General features: G+C 41.3%; 1 protein-coding gene across 1 annotated transcript in view; it reads left to right on the top strand.

Annotated features, from left to right (window-relative positions):
- Nucleotides 1-1,400, top strand: part of trap1 (TNF receptor-associated protein 1) — a 29,004-nt gene extending 27,604 nt beyond the window's left edge. Inside the window, exon 18 of the mRNA XM_072694427.1 lies at nt 1,048-1,400. Coding sequence (XP_072550528.1) covers nt 1,048-1,149 — 102 coding nt within the window. The 3' untranslated portion in view covers nt 1,150-1,400. The remainder of the gene's footprint in view (nt 1-1,047) is intronic.
- The last annotated feature ends 14,794 nt before the right edge of the window (nt 1,401-16,194 follow it).

The raw sequence follows: 16,194 nt of genomic DNA, 5'->3' as shown, positions 1-16,194 counted from the left end.
CCTTTATTATTCTTTTATAGACATGGACAATGAAAAAAACAAAAACAAACAAAAACGATGTTCCTCTATTGTTAAAGAAAAACATTGATGTGCCCTTGTAACAGCTTCACCATATATTAAATAACAAAGCACAATCTTAACTTTGTTCGTTTTCTGGTCCTCTATAGTGCTGATCTCTCAGACCACTTTTTGTTTACACCACAACTTATTTAGCACTCAGACCCCAGCAACAACAAGGACACAAGGACCTCTATGGGGTTAGCACATGCACATGTTTAGAACATTTCACCTAGTTCCTCAAAAAAACTGACTGTTTCAGCGGGCTGTTTGCTTGCTCTTTACTTTCAAGTGGCACTGCAGCTCTGTTGTGTTGTATCCATTTTCTTTCTCCATTTTTCTAAAAAACAACAGGAAAAACCCTGCAATTGTCACAGATTAAGAACTTAAAACATGTATTTATGTTGATTAGTGTGGTCTCTGAATTGTGGTGTTTTGGTGTTTTGGTTAAGTAGATTTTATTTTGAAGGAGAAGGAGGACACAACAGTATTTGTTTTCACAATAGCTCACTTCCATGTTCTATTGATATTGAGACAGGCAGAAATGTTTTTGTGGTTTCTCTGAGCATTGCACGGTCTGATCTTTGGGTGAATTTGCTGGGGCGTCAAATTATTGACCTTCTAATCCAGGTTGACTGGAAGCAACTGTTACTTCTCTAAGATCATTGCTGTTGTCTTACCTCATTGGCATTGTTCAACACACCTGAATGCTGTAGACCAGCAATCTTTAGACAAAACTTCTGCTTTTATGGTCACACTTGCTTATAATCAGTTAATCCTAGCTGCTACTTACCCTCCTAATGTGTATTGAAAGCTGTTAGGGTGTACTTAACTTTTCACACACTGCTTTTGCATTTTGGCCTAGTCTGTTAGTCATGTGCTGGTCTGAGGTTGTGTTTACCCAAATTTAAGACCTGCTAATTATTATATCTACTTATTATATCTAATTATTATATCTACTATAATTATCTATATCTACTACTGTTTCAGATTTATGAAAATGCTATGATCACAGCCGGCCTGAATGATGACCCCCGCCCAATGATCTCTCGTTTAAATGATCTGCTGACCAAAGCCCTGGAGAAACACTGAGACCTGTGAACAATGACCACAAGCAAAACAAGTGCAGAGGTTCAAGGAGTCCTCCAATCTTGTGCTGATCAACATTTTAACAAAGTTGTACTTCTGAAATGTGGTGTGCAAATTGTGTTGTGAAGATTGTAATATTTTTCTGTCTAACATTTATTGTGCCCCCCCATATAATTTTCATAGTGTCAAGTATATGCATGTTCTTGTAAACATGTCCTTACCTTAATGCACAAATAAAAGTTTCTGTAAACATATTGAAGTGTCTTTAAATTGTTCACTGTTTTTTACATTGAGACTGAAAAGTTTATTTATATAGTTGTTCTTTGTATGACACAGTTCTCTATAGTATTATACAGTATAGTATTGTATCTATATATATATATATATATATATATATATATATATATATATATATATATATATATATATATATATATATTATATCTGTATAGGAACAATAGTGGAATCCTTTATGGTGCTATGGAAACTAAATCATTTCCATGCGTTTCATCAACAAGTATCTGATGAACCATTCAAACTCATGTTTGTGTTATAATGATTTAAATGAACCATTACCTTTTCTAAATAACTTTTCCAAGGGTGTACTCTAAATTGCATAATTGTTGTAGCTTGAAATAGGCTTGCATGATAAATCAATATGTTTATAAGGGGGCTTTAATTTGTGTAGTTCAGTAGTTGCTGGTTTCAAATGTTTAGGAACATGCTCTTTGTGAAACATTAACAGTAAATATAATTTTACTGCATTTTATTAATAAAATGCCTTGTTTGTAAAAGAGCTCAACAGAGAACCTCTAGACTGGTTCAAGGCTATGGTCACTTGGATAACCACTTTGTGCAGTTATGGTGAGCAGAAAAGTATCAGAATGCACAACAAATCAAAAGTGAATGGGCTACAACTGCAGAATACCATAACGTTACAAAGCCAAGGATGCAATGGGAAAATTTTCATTAAACCTGGACAGTTGAAGAATGTAAAAAAATAAAAAAGCATCCTGAGCCGATGAATCTCCACTTCTACTAGGATCAAAATTTGGCAGCAATAGCATGAATTAATAATGTGGGGTTGGAACACTTTAGATCCATTAATGCCACCATGCCTGAAAGCCATTTCCCCCCCAGAAAAAGAATTAGGCACTAAATGCGCAACACTACTAAATATGATTCTTGATACCAATTTCAATACTACAACAAAGATTTATTGCAGTTTTTTTTCCAGCAACAAGAGTGGAATGGACCATTTGGTTAATAAATTGCTATCTTGTTTTAAAATTTAAACAATACTGTGCCAAAAAAGCACTGGTGGCACAGTGTTTCTATTGCAGTCCCCAGCTGCCTGAAATATGAAGGAAAAAAAGGAACTAACCCATGTGTACTAAATAATAAAATATTGCAAAAACAGTGACCTGTAGCCTTTAAGTACACTGCCCCAAAAAATAAAGGGAGCACTCAAATAACACACCCTAGATCTGAATGAATGAAATATTCTCATTGAATACTTTGTTCTGTACAAAGTTACATGTGCTGACAACAAAATCACACAAAAAACATCAATGGAAATTACATTTATTAACCAATGGAGGCCTGGACTTTGTGTCACACACAAAATTAAAGTGGAAAAACACACTACAGGCTGATCCAAATTTGATGTAATGTCCTAAAAACAAGTCAAAATGAGGCTCAGTATTGTGTGTGGCCTCCATGTGCCTGTATGACCTCCCTACATGCCTGGGCATGCTTCTGATGAGGATCTCCTCCCAGACCTGGACTAAAGCATCTGCCAACTCCTGGACAGTCTGTGGTGCAACGTGACGTTGGTGGATGGAGTGAGACATGATGTCCCAGATGTGCTCAATCAGATTCAGGTCTGGGGAACGGGCGGGCCAGTCCATTGCTTCAATGCCTTCATCTTGCAGGAACTGCTGACACACTCCAGCCACTGAGGTCTAGCATTGTCCTGCATTAAGAGGAACCCAGGGCCAACTGCACCAGCATATGGTCTCACAAGAGGTCTGAGGATCTCATTTTGGTACCTAATTGCAGTCAGGCTACCTCTGGCAAGCACATGGAGGGCTGTGCGGCCCTCCAAAGAAATGCCACCCCACACCATTACTGACTCACTGACAAACCGGTCATGCTGAAGGATGTTGCAGGCAGCAGATCGCTCTCCACGGCATCTCCAGACTGTCATGTCTGTCACATGTGCTCAGTGTGAACCTGCTTTCATCTGTGAAGAGCACAGGGCGCCAGTGGTGAATTTGTCAATCCTGGTGTTCTCTGGCAAATGCCAAGCGTCCTGCACGGTGTTGGGCTGTGAGCACAACCCCCATCTGTGGACGTCGGGCCCTCATACCATCCTCATGGAGTCGGTTTCTAACCGTTTGTGCAGACACATGCACATTTGTGGCCTGCTGGAGGTCATTTTGCAGGGCTCTGGAAGTACTCATCCTGTTCCTCCTTGCAGAAAGGCGGAGGTAGCGGTCCTGCTGCTGGGTTGTTGCCCTCCTATAGCCTCCTCTACGTCTCCTGGTGTACTGACAGACACAGCAAACCTTCTTGCCACAGCTCGCATTGATGTGCCATCCTGGATGAGCTGCACTACCTGAGTCACTTGTGTGGTTTGTAGAGTCTGTCTCATGCTACCACAAGTGTGAAAGCACCACCAACATTCAAAAGTGATCAAAACATCAGCCAGAAAGCATAGGTAATGAGAAGTGGTCTGTGGTTCCCACCTGCAGAACCACTCATTTATTGAGTGTGTCTTGCTAATTGCCAATAATTTCCACCTGTTGTCTTTTCCATTTGCACAAATGTGAAATTGTTTGTCAATCAGTGTTGCTTCCTAAGTGGACAGTTTGATTTCACAGAAGTTTGATTTACTTGGAGTTGTATTGTGTTGTTTAAGTGTTACCTTTATTGGACATAATTTGAAGCATCACAAAACCTGAATTATAACATATCTTTGATTCAATTATAACTAGTCTAAATTACATTTTCAGGATGACATATCTGGATTACAGACATTATGTGCATTAGAACCACATTTAGGGCATTTAGTTGAAGCTCTTATCCAGAGCGACGTACAAGGTTACTTGTATTACAGAGGTGGGCCAACGTAGTGTTAGGAGTCTTGCCCAAGGACTCTTATTGGTGCAGTGCAGCATAGTCACCCAGACTGGGAATCAAACTCCAGTCTTCCACATGGTGTGGTAGCTCAGTGGCAGGTAGTGGTGTTATCTGTTGCGCCACACCAACCGCAGGTTGGCAAGCTAAAATTCCAATTAGTTTAGTGTAGCTTAGCTACCCAGTTAACATATTATTGCTCATTCCACTAGTAGAAAACTTACATATCTGTATCAACTTCCAGGTTTCACCAAGATTGCATCTTTCTTTCCCTTGTGTCTAGGGGAATGTGTGTTTTGCAGTGCAAAACACAAATAAGCCCTCCGTAGTAAACAACGTATGGCAAATAAACAGCCATATGGCAATTTCTTGTATGTGTAACATAGTCTGTGAAATAAAGATATTTTGAGTCTGTGAGTTTAAATGTCAAAGTCCTCAAATCCCCTACTGGTTGCAGATAATTGGTGTGAAGGTCCAAAAATAAGAGCTAGAACAAGAGATTCTTCACTGTGTCAGAGCAGAGAGAACCCTAAAATGTAGAAATCAGGCTTTATTCAGAACAAAGGTTAAACACACTGATGTAAAATTACAAAACCTTAGTGTGCATCTACAACTATGTCTAAATTTTAGCACACCATGGTTAAAATGTTGGCTTAGGCAAAACAATTAAATAAAATGGAAACAACATAACTTTCTAATTTTATTATTATTTATTTTAAGTAACATTTTTATTAGTAAAACTATAGCTATAATATATAATATTATATAATATAGCTATAAGTAATATATCCTGATGGGCAACAGAAAACAAGTGTATTCATTAATTCAGTTTACAATACAAAATAAATTAATTCACACTCACTCGTCTGGTTTAGTCCTCTTTGCTTCCATATAGTGTGTCATCTCTGTTGTAGTCTTGAGATATCGGTATATTATATTATGTAATTAAATTACACTTAGCTCTACAATATTTTACACAATAATACTATTTTATATGATTATTTTTTTACCCATTTGTTTTAATGACACCATTTACTGTTATGATTATTATTATTGTTGTTGTTTTTGTTTTTATTATTAAAATATCTAGTTGCAATAGAAATGTGTTGTGAAAAACTACTTTACGAAAAATGAGTAAAGCTTTTTTTAATACTCACAAGAATTTTCAGGTAGCCTTATTAAATTGTGTGACTGGTTTTACTAATTAGTTTGTACATTGAGAATGCATGCTCCTACTAGAGATGTTTGGCATCTGGACACAAATGAGGACGCATCCTCCTTGGTTGCTGGTCACGGAGCTGACTCTTACTCAACTTTACTGTGCACTGTAATAAATATCAGCAAATGTTTTGAGTTAGATCTGAGTTAAATTCTGAATAAAAGTTATAACAACAAACCACTTCTGAAGCAAGATCTATTTTATTTTTTGGATAGAATGTTGAATGACAATAGATTTTACACAAGGGTAAAACAACACAGCCACAAACATATACTCTCTCCACATAGGAAATGAAACAGTGAATGAATGTAGTTTCACTGCAGAAATAAACATGTGGATGTGGATGTACTAGATTGAGCATGTGTGTGTATGTGCTTACATGTCTCTGTATTTACATGATAGTGTTCAAGTATATGCGTAAGTGTATATCAGATAACACATTAACAATGAAGTTGAATGACACAAAAAAACTAATATAAAACAAAATACATATTTTAGTCATAAATAGCTAATAGCTACCAAGGGGAAATATTTGACTGCATTTTCTGAGCATGTTTCTTAGCCATGACTCCCAGGGAAAGTTTGTTCCACCACATCTGATATCTTGATGAAATTGTCTCGATCTTCAGAAACTGGCCGAAAGTGGCAGTACATTGATAAAAGACTAATTGCCTGATTAAACGTATCTTAGTGAGCAGAGCTGACCATCTCTCAAGGGTCTCATTTTATATGTTTCTTCACATGTTATACAAATTCAACATGGGATTGAAAAACAAACAGTTTTGGTCAATTTAACTTAAACCCTTTGCTCTATGCTCATGACTGTCTTAGTTCTTTACTATTTAATATTGTTTGTTAATATATTATAGTTTTTTCATTATATGCCCATTAAAACTGTAAAACATACTTCACTTTATCCACAGGTGAAGCCTTAAATTTCACACAACAATAATCCTTGAATCATGGGCTCTTAATCAACTTTTTCTGTGCCCATAAAACACCTTAAGTGAAAATGTCTCTTAAGATTGCCCTTAAAGATCCCTTAAGGAATCCCTTAAGGAAACATATCTCTTAAGATTGCTCTTAAACATCAGTGACAACAACAGTGAAAGACTCAAGAAAGAAGTGTATTGCAGAAAAAAATGTCTTAAGTGTTACCCAAGGCATTTCTGAAGGGGAATCCCCATAAACCCTTAAATGTTCCCTAAAGTATCGAATATCCCTTAAATAATCTCTTAAAACCGTATTGAATATAAAGTTCCTTAACGATCAGTTCCCTTAGAAATATTTTAGGGGCGCAAGACCTCACTTGAACACTGAGGATATGAGGGTTTTTTTTGTGTACCTAGGTGAGTTTTTCGAGATACAAATCCTCCAGACCATTTAAATGATGGACAGCTATTAAAGTATGGATTTGACCATCAATTTCAATCACTCAATACACATCCTCCCCATTTGTTCCTCAGTAGCTTGAACAGATTGAATCTCCTTTCAATTGTGAAATGATCCACTCCTTTTCTCTCTCCTTCCACTTCTATTCTCTATTTCCACCTCTTTTCTCTGTCCTTCCCCTTCGTTTCTCTCTCCTTCCACCTCTTTTCTCTCTCTGTCCACTTATTTTCTCTCCTTCCACCTCTTTTCTCTGTCCTTCCACTTCTTTTTTCTCCTTCCACCTCTTTTATTTCTCCTCCCACCTCTTTTGTCTCTTCTTTCACCTTATCCTTCTCTCTCTCCTTCCACCTCATCCTCACCGTTTACCTTGCTCAGGTATTCAATTTCTATTTCTCTCGCCTTTTTCTTTGGTGAGAAAACAACTATGTGTGCTACCGTTCCTCTTTTTTGTGAGATTCAAAGTAATATAGATACAGTGTTTTCCTTGACAGACGTTGAAGCAATATTAGTTTTTAAAGCCTACTTTACACAGAACTAACGTCAGACTTACAGCTTCCACCTCTCTACTTTTTCTATTCTATAGCTCTATGGTATAGTTATAACGTTCTTCAACGTGATTTTTATCATCTCAACATCAGCATCGCAACTATACTAGCACTGTGCTTTCATTAGAATTTCTTTTATTGATCAGTGGTTAATCAGTTTTAACCTCTTTCCTCTCGCGTCTCCTTTCATCGCGACTCCTGGCTCCTTTGCTTCGCGACACGAAACAGATCAGTCTCGCCGTTATCTCGTGTTGTGTTCACTGCAGTCGGACATTGGAGATTCTGCACTATTAAAAACAGTATGAATTGCTGTTTATGTTATTCGCCAGTGTTTAACACTTGAAGCGCTCTAAACACCGATGAATCTTTACAGAATAAAGCTGTTAATAACTTGCAGTTATCTCCAGTGCTTCTTTTACGCATGGTTCAATTCGGTGTGGATATTCGGGGATTATTTCATTAGGATGTTTCATAAGGAAGTATTCTTTAATGCAATAATAAAAGTTTATTTAAAATATTGTAAAAAAAAAACTAATTGTTTATTGATTTTTTAAATAATATATATATAATACAATATACTATTGTTTCCTAATATAATAAGAAGCTATCACATTAACAGGTGAATGCAGTTTTATTTAATTTATTAGCTTTTTTTTTGTGTATTTTATGTATTATTTATTTATGTATTAAAATGTATTCATCATGTATTTAAATATGTATTAATGTTTCATTTGTATGAGGACATCCCTCGTCTGTTTCAATACATTTTGCCAGCAGTGGGGGTTTTGATCTCAAAAAAGTTTGCTAACGATGTCTTTAAATAATGGTATTTATGAAACTCGCTCGTGTAACTGCCAGGTATCGATAGTTTTTACTGAACTGGGAAAATCTACATTTACTCACAAAGCACCAGCGAGCTGTATCATTTTTATTTAGCTTCACTTCGTTTTCTTTTTATATCTTATTATTCTTTTATTTTATAATTCTGTTGGTTGTTTTCAAATTTTCCGAGTGGAATAAGTTGATTGATTGTATTTTTCGCTTCCACTTTGTAATACGTCTGCACTTGGTTTTTTACACCTGTGGCCATGGAATTGATTGGAAGTGTATATATGGTGTATCTCGGAAAGTCACTTTATCTTTTTGAAAACGAATTCAGCAAACGAATAATCTTTATTAATTCATTTTAATAATCTTAATGAATGTAATAATTTTAATGAAACCACTCAAATAAGCAAGACCCACAAATGCTTTTAGTTTGATTGCTGTCTGTTTGAACTTAGTAGTAGTAGTACGAGCAGTAAAGGAGAGCTTGTTTTTTTATCTTAAATATATAATGACATAACACTTAACACGAGCTCCAACAGAAATGTACAAAGATGCAAAGGTTTAGGATTAATGTAAGAGGACAGGTTTCTCAGCAGCTCAGGTCAGCAGTGAATTAGCCTGGCCTGATCCTCTTTGTAAGGGTTTTCCTGTAAGGAGTTCAAATCTATTGGCTTTCAAAACCAGCAGGTAGAGCTCATTACTTTATTGTGAAACTTTTCACGGCCTCGTGACACAAAACCGATGTAAAAGACGCCGGTTTATTGGGCTGAAACGGCGTTTTTATCTGAAAAATTTGCTTCATGTTGCATATATGAGCCTTTTTTGCAAAGCAATTCAATGCGGTTTAAAATCGCAATATTCTGGTAGCCTCGGGACTTGAACTCCTAACCTTTAACATTACGAACAGGTTCTTTGCCACTGAGCCACAAGAGTACGTCTACTGGTGGCTGGATTTTCTTTATTAGTGGAAACAGTGAACTCAGCATCGTTAGCGATGAGTACCACTATAAGCAGTTCACTGTGTGAACAGGTTAAAGTGTTATTTTCCTATGTGTAACCTGCTATAGAACATGACAGTGGGGTGAAAATAATGTCAAAAAGCCCAACACTAAAATGACACGCAAACCTCACTAATAGACTGCTGATGTTCACACATAGGAGCTTTTTGCAGAGACGACCCACAGTGACAACAGAGGTGAGGTTCAAACCCATACACTTCAAATTCGAAGGCAAGCATTTTAGGTGTACTTTTGTTTTGTAGAGTGTATGCTTAATACCTTAAATGTGAATGTAAATGCCCATAGAAACATGGCCATTATATACACAAAATATAAAAGGAAAGGCAATATGGAACCAGCAGGATTTTTGGCAAATACTATTTTTGCAAATTCAATGATCATACTTCATCAGTGTATTATTGTGCAGATATACTCCAAATTTGGTAACAATACTACATTTTCTAATAATCTTAAATAGACCAGGTGGGCCATTGATGTAAAACAATACAATAAATTGGCTGCAAACAGAAATTTTGAAGTCTTATTCTTAAGGAATCTCATTGATGAGCCAAAACGTAAAACACTGCTCTACTGTGCCAACGTCAGTATGTGGCAAGCCAGACTCAAATAACACTAAAATAATACACAAGGTTTATAGGTTTATACAGTGGAACCTTTGGTGAGGACATCCTATGATGACAGCAGAAATTGGGATCAAACCCTCACATTTCATAGCTTAAAGCAAGTGTTATAGGGTTGAACAAGTGGCCCATGGAAACACAACCATTCCTGAGAAATGTAGGGTCAAAAAGAACCCAAGCACTATTTTGCAAACTAGTTCTAAACCTTAAATTATTTTTATTGTTGAGGACTTTTTTTTTTACAAATTCAATATGCATACTTTATTGGAACTTTACAGAGACATTTTTTCACATTTTTTACACTTTGTATTTGCAAAATGATCGGCCTTAGTGTCATGCATGACACCATGTAATTTTGTTTTCCACAAGTTAACTACAGCAGGAATAATTACTGGATTCTTTGAACAGCTCCCTCTTATAGGCAGTTTGCATCAACGTTTATGGGATATAAACACCTATATTAACACCTACTCACTATGCTAGCACACAAAGGTTTTTTATTTTATTTAATAATGCTGTCAGGTCCGCGTCGCCGCGCCCACCCCGAGGGCGGTCCCGAGCCGCGGACCACAGGCTTCATGTTCAAGGACTTTTATGTTGACACCCATTTACAGACTGCGGCATGTTTGTTCATCTGTGCTTTCCCGTTATTAGTTCTGATTTGGGTCACCTGAGAGCTGGGGTACAAAAGGGGAGCAAACGCTAAGGTCTGGGCCGAGAATTCTGTCATGCTGGCTAAGCTAGACATGGACGGGTGAACACTCGCAGGGACGGTGCGATGCATGATAACGTTTTATTTAAATGAACAAGGGGAAAACACAAGAGTGCAGCAATAACAGAGAGGGATAAACAAGACAAACGTGACAAACCAATGCGGGCAAAACCTGAAGGCCACCTGAGGCTGGTAGGCAGCCAGGGAGCAAAGCGAAGCTGGGCCAACCTAACGGAGGGGGGGAAGCCAGATACAGGAACCCAACCCAACTTATGTGACTAGAGTGCAAGGGAACCGGACGCCGAATCTCACTGGCGACCAACCGGTGAACCAGACAGCGAACTCCTTCTGAACATGAAACAGCTCCGATAGAGCATACACTACAGAAACCCGTAGACTCTCCTAGAAGTCTCATGAACGTGAGGCCAACATAACGCTTGGCGTCGCAAGAGTAATTCTTGGCCCAGACCTTAGCGTTTGCTCCCCTTTTGTATCCCAGCTCTCAGGTGACCCAAATCAGATTTAATAACGGGAAAGCACAGATGAACAAACATGGCGCAGTCTGTAAACGGGTGTCAACATAAAAGTCCTTGAACATGAAGCCTGTGGTCCGCGGCTCGGGACCACCCTCGAGGTGGGCGCGGCGACGCGGACCTGACAGTACCCCCCCCCGACGGGGACACCCCGGTCGCCGGCCAGTAACCTGCGGAGCATGAATCACCATGGAGTGACAGCACCAGTGGCACTGGCAAGGGCACAGCACCAGTGGAGAGGCGGTCATCCCGGGGGCGACCACGGAGCCCAGGGACCGGCCTACTCGGGCTACGCCCGTGAAGAACCCGCCGTCATGCGAGGCCAACACCCTGATCGGCCGGTACCCAGGAGAGCACCTCGGGACCACACCCCTCCCGGACCATGAAGCACTGCGCACGGCCCCCACGCCCATGGGAACCCAGCCACCATCTGACCGCGTGGACGGGGGTCCCTTGCCTCCGCAGGCTCCGGTGGCGAGTCCGCTGGGGTGGCCTCGTCCCGGGGCCCGGGATCCACAGGCTGCTCTAGAAACCCAGAAAAAAAAACAAGACATGACCGAGGTGCAAACAATGAACAAGAACGTGATCAAAATACAGAAACCCAGACGAGAACCAAAACCAACTTAACGTAAAGTCTAGGCGTCTGCGGTCCAAGGCCATTGCGGCCTACCCGGGGGCTGATGGTGGTCAGTACCCCAGGTAGGCGCCATCAAAGGGGCCTCAGACTCCAGAACTGACTCCCACGCAAAAGCAGGCTTTGAGGACGCCACCGCCGTCGCAGGGGCCGCAGCAGAGGATGCCACTGCCGCGGAAGTTAGTGCAGCTAGCAACACCATAGCAGATGCCACTGCCGAACAATGAAACGAGGCAGGCTGGGCCGCCGGCATGGCTTGAGAGGCGGGCTCGGCTGCCAACGTGACCTGGCAGGCGGGCTCGACCGCCGACGTGACGGCTTCGGAGGGCGCGAGGGGCGCCGCTGGCGGGACGGCTTCGGAGGGTGCGAGGGGCGCCGCCATGGCTTCGGAGGGCGCGAGGGGCGCCACTATGGCTTCAGAGGGCGCGAACCAGGGCGTGAGGTGGCACACGCCCACCTCCATAGGTTCGCTGACTGAGGTGGCGGTAGGCAGGACGACATGGCTAGGGACTGTGACATGGCTAGGGACCGTGACATGGCTAGGGACTACGAAATGGGTTAGCCCTGCTTCACCAACACCTGGCCCCCCAGCACCCTGGGGCCTGATGGAGGAGGGACGGCCAGAGAGCTGGTCGAGCCTGATGGCGAGTGCTATGAGCTCGTCCAGCTCAAGCGCCTCACCTCGACACGCCAACTTGCTGCATATGGGGAGCCAGCCCGTTGCGGAACACGGCGACAAGCGCGGCGTGACTCCACCCACTGTACGCGGCAAGGGAGCGGAACTCCAGCGCATAGTGGGCTACCGACTTGTCACCCTGCTCCAGGAGTGTGGTGCTGCTGCCCCAAGACTCGTCCTTGGGCGCGAGCAGCCAGATTCAGGGCACCCATCCCCGCTGTTCGGGGGTTTAAGGCAGAGAATTCTGTCATGCTGGCTAAGCTAGACATGGACGGGTGAAAACTCGCAGAGATGGTGCGATGCATGATAACGTTTTATTCAAATGAACAAGGGGAAAACACAAGAGTGCAGCAATAACAGAGAGGGATAAACAAGACAAACGTGACAAACCAATGCGGGCAAAACCTGAAGGCCACCTGAGGCTGGTAGGCAGCCAGGGAGCAAAGCAAGGCTGGGGCAACCTAACGGAGGGGGGAAGCCAGATACAGGAACCCAAACCGCGCTCGTCAGACGCTGATAAACTTACGTGACTAGAGTGCAAGGGAACCGGACGCCGAATCTCACTGGCGACCAACCGGTGAACCAGACAGCGAATTCCTTCTGAACGTGAAACAGCTCTGATAGAGCATACACTACCGAAACCCGTAGACTCTCCTAGAAGTCTCATGAACGTGAGGCCAACATAAGTAATTCTCGGCCCAGACGTTTTGCTCCCCTTTTGTACCCCAGCTCTCAGGTGACCCAAATCAGAACTAATAATGGGAAAGCACAGATGAACAAACATGGCGCAGTCTGTAAACGGGTGTCAACATAAAAGTCCTTGAACATGAAGCCTGTGGTCCGCGGCTCTAGACCGCCCTCGGGGTGGGCGCGGTGACGCGGACCTGACAAATGCCACCTATTGACTAATTTAGGTGGAAACTTGGGGCTACCTCACAATCATGCAACAGACAAAACTTGATAAAAGTTTGGTAAAAAAACAAAAACAAAAAAAAAAAACAGCGCAATCCTGATCTGCAACTATTTCTGTGAATTTTAGCTTGACAAATGGTGGGCATGTTGTACACAAATACATCCACCCTCAAATTCTTTTGAAACCAGTAGTTTGCCTAATTTATCTTCACACATTTGGCCAATTATTTCAAACATTTTGGGGTTAAGCTAAACATATTTTACCATTAAAAGAGGTTTTGAAGAGACTGGAAATGTACTAATATGGTATTTCAAATTGATATTCTAATTAAGTCACATACAGAATGAGCAAGCCAAAGGCAACAGTGGCATAGAAAAACTGCCAAGCTGAATGTAAATGTTATTAAAATGTTATTGAAAGCATGACCAATTGGGTTGTGTAGTAGATTCTGAATGTGTTCTTTTGTTTGTCCAGTCCCTATTAAACGGCCTTCCTGTACACAATGCCATAAACGCTCAACTTGTCGTTGTAATGCAGAGAGCACAGTGTTGAAAAGGTGTTTCTGCACACGGCAAAGTTGATGAAAAGAATTGCTTTAAACTGCAGAAACAAACACCAAAAAACGTTCTCATTACAGTGAAACAGCTAATTATTTTACTGTAAAAACACACTCCTGCTTTTAAAAGTCATATCGTGTTTCACATAAGGAAAAAGCTGTAAGGGGTAGCTCTAGGGCAAGGCCTCCTCCTGCCACCAGGGGGAGGCCCCGAGTCACCCCAGCTAGTGATTGAGCCCAATTCCCTACACCTGGGCAGTAGGCTATATAGGCACACAGATCCAGTTGCCCCACTGCTGGATCTTTTGATTCTGGTGGTGTGTGTATCTGTGTGCCTGTGTAGTCTCGAGTGGAAGGCTGAGTGTGTGTCACTCCCCTTCGTGTGTTTCCCTCCCGAGTCTCTCTCCCGGTGTCTATGTGTGTGTGTGTGTGTGTGTGTGTGCGCGTAGCACTCATACACTCGTGTTACAGAGGAAGGCAGGTGTCTGTCTTCCCTGGTGTGTGTGTCTGTGTGTGTGTGCGCGTAGCACGCATACACTCGTGTTACAGAGGAAGGCAGGAGTGTCTGTCTTCCCTGTAACTTCTCAGTTTTCTGGTTTCTTTTGGGAGATCCTTTTTGCTCTTCAGTTGTTTTTCCCTCCAGAGTTAAAGAGGTAGCCAGTTCTCCCCTGGCGTCCTTTGTTATTAAACCCATCTCCTTTTAAGTTTCATTTGTTGGCCATTTTCATAACTGCCGCTTTGGTGAAGCGGCAGAGCGTCAGTCTCGTGACGCGGCGGCCTGGGTTTGAGTCCCGAGAAATTTTACTTTTCATTTCCGGTTTACCTGCTCTAAGATTGAAAGACTCTGCACTTGGGCCCGTTGGTCACGTGATCGTGGTAGCTCACTCAGTAGCGCGCCGGCCCTCCAACACGGCGGCCTGGGTTCAAACCCCGCTGTAAGTGAGCACCACATTACAAAAGCACCTTGCAATTCCAGGCTGATCACGTATCACGTACTGATTCATATCTTGTTTTTCACGATACTTCATATCATGTTTCTCAAACAGCACTTGTAAAACGTTTCATTTAAAGGATAAAGGTGCACGTATTCGTCACTGTACAGTGTGGACTGTACAGCGAAATGTGTCCTCCGCATTTAACCCATCTGGTAGTGAACACACTCACACGTGTTAGGGGCAGTGAGTACACACACACACCCAGAACGGTGGGCAGCCAACTCCAGCGCCCGGGGAGCAGAGAGGGTAAAGGGCCTTGCTCAAGGGCCCAACAGTGGCAGCTTGCCGAGCCCGGGAATCGAACCCACAACCCTGTTATCGATATCCCGGCGCTCTAACCGCTGAGCCACAAGACTTTAATTTAATTGACTTTAAAGACTGAGCAAGTGGGGTGATTTTTATAGTTTTTCAAATATCTGCAGTTTTTGTGCTTCAAAGACTGCAAAAAACTGTATTGAGCTGTTAAAACCTGTCTTGATTCTAAAAGTGACTTTCTTTACTTAATATCATGTTTCTCATAGAGAAACAGCACTTGTGTGCTCCTAAGACTGCGAAAATGTGTTTCAGCACACTTAAAAACTACAACAAACCTCGTAATTATACTCAATCTGCAAGAAACTGTATTGAGCTGTTAAATCCTGTCTTGATTCTAAAAGTGATTTTCTTTACCATACATGCTGTTTCTCATAGAGAAAAAGAGCTTATAAAACGTTTTAAGTCAAAGCTGAGCAAGTAGGGTGATTTGTAAAGTTTTTAGAATAACTGCAGTTTTTGTGCTTCTAAGACTGCGAAAGTATGTTTCGGCACACTTATAAACTTTTTAATTTACAGTCAATCTGCAAAAAACTGTATTGAGCTGTTAAAACTTGTCCTGATTCTAAAAGTAACATTCTTTACTTGATATCGTGTTTCTAATGGAGAAACAACGCTTGTAAAACGTTTTAATTCAAGGCTGAGCAAGTGGAATGAATTTTACAGTGTTTCAAATAACTGCAGTTTTTGTGCTTCTAAGCTGCAAAGGGTGTTTCAGTCTTGATTCTAAAAGTGACTTTCTTTACTTCAAATCATGTTTCTCATGGAAAAACAGCACGTGTAAAACATTTTAATTCAAAACTGTACAACTGGGATGATTTGTATATTTTTTTAAATAACTGCAGTTTTTGTGCTTCTCAGACTGTGAAAGTGTGTTTCGGCACAATTATAAACTTCTTAATTACAGTCAAACTGCAAGAAAACTGCATTGAGCTGTAAAATCCTGTCTTGAC

This window comes from Salminus brasiliensis, chromosome 12, assembly GCF_030463535.1.
Source record: "Salminus brasiliensis chromosome 12, fSalBra1.hap2, whole genome shotgun sequence".
NCBI lineage: Eukaryota > Metazoa > Chordata > Actinopteri > Characiformes > Bryconidae > Salminus > Salminus brasiliensis.
Note: the sequence above shows the minus strand (reverse complement) of the source record. Positions and strands in the feature narration are given on the sequence as shown.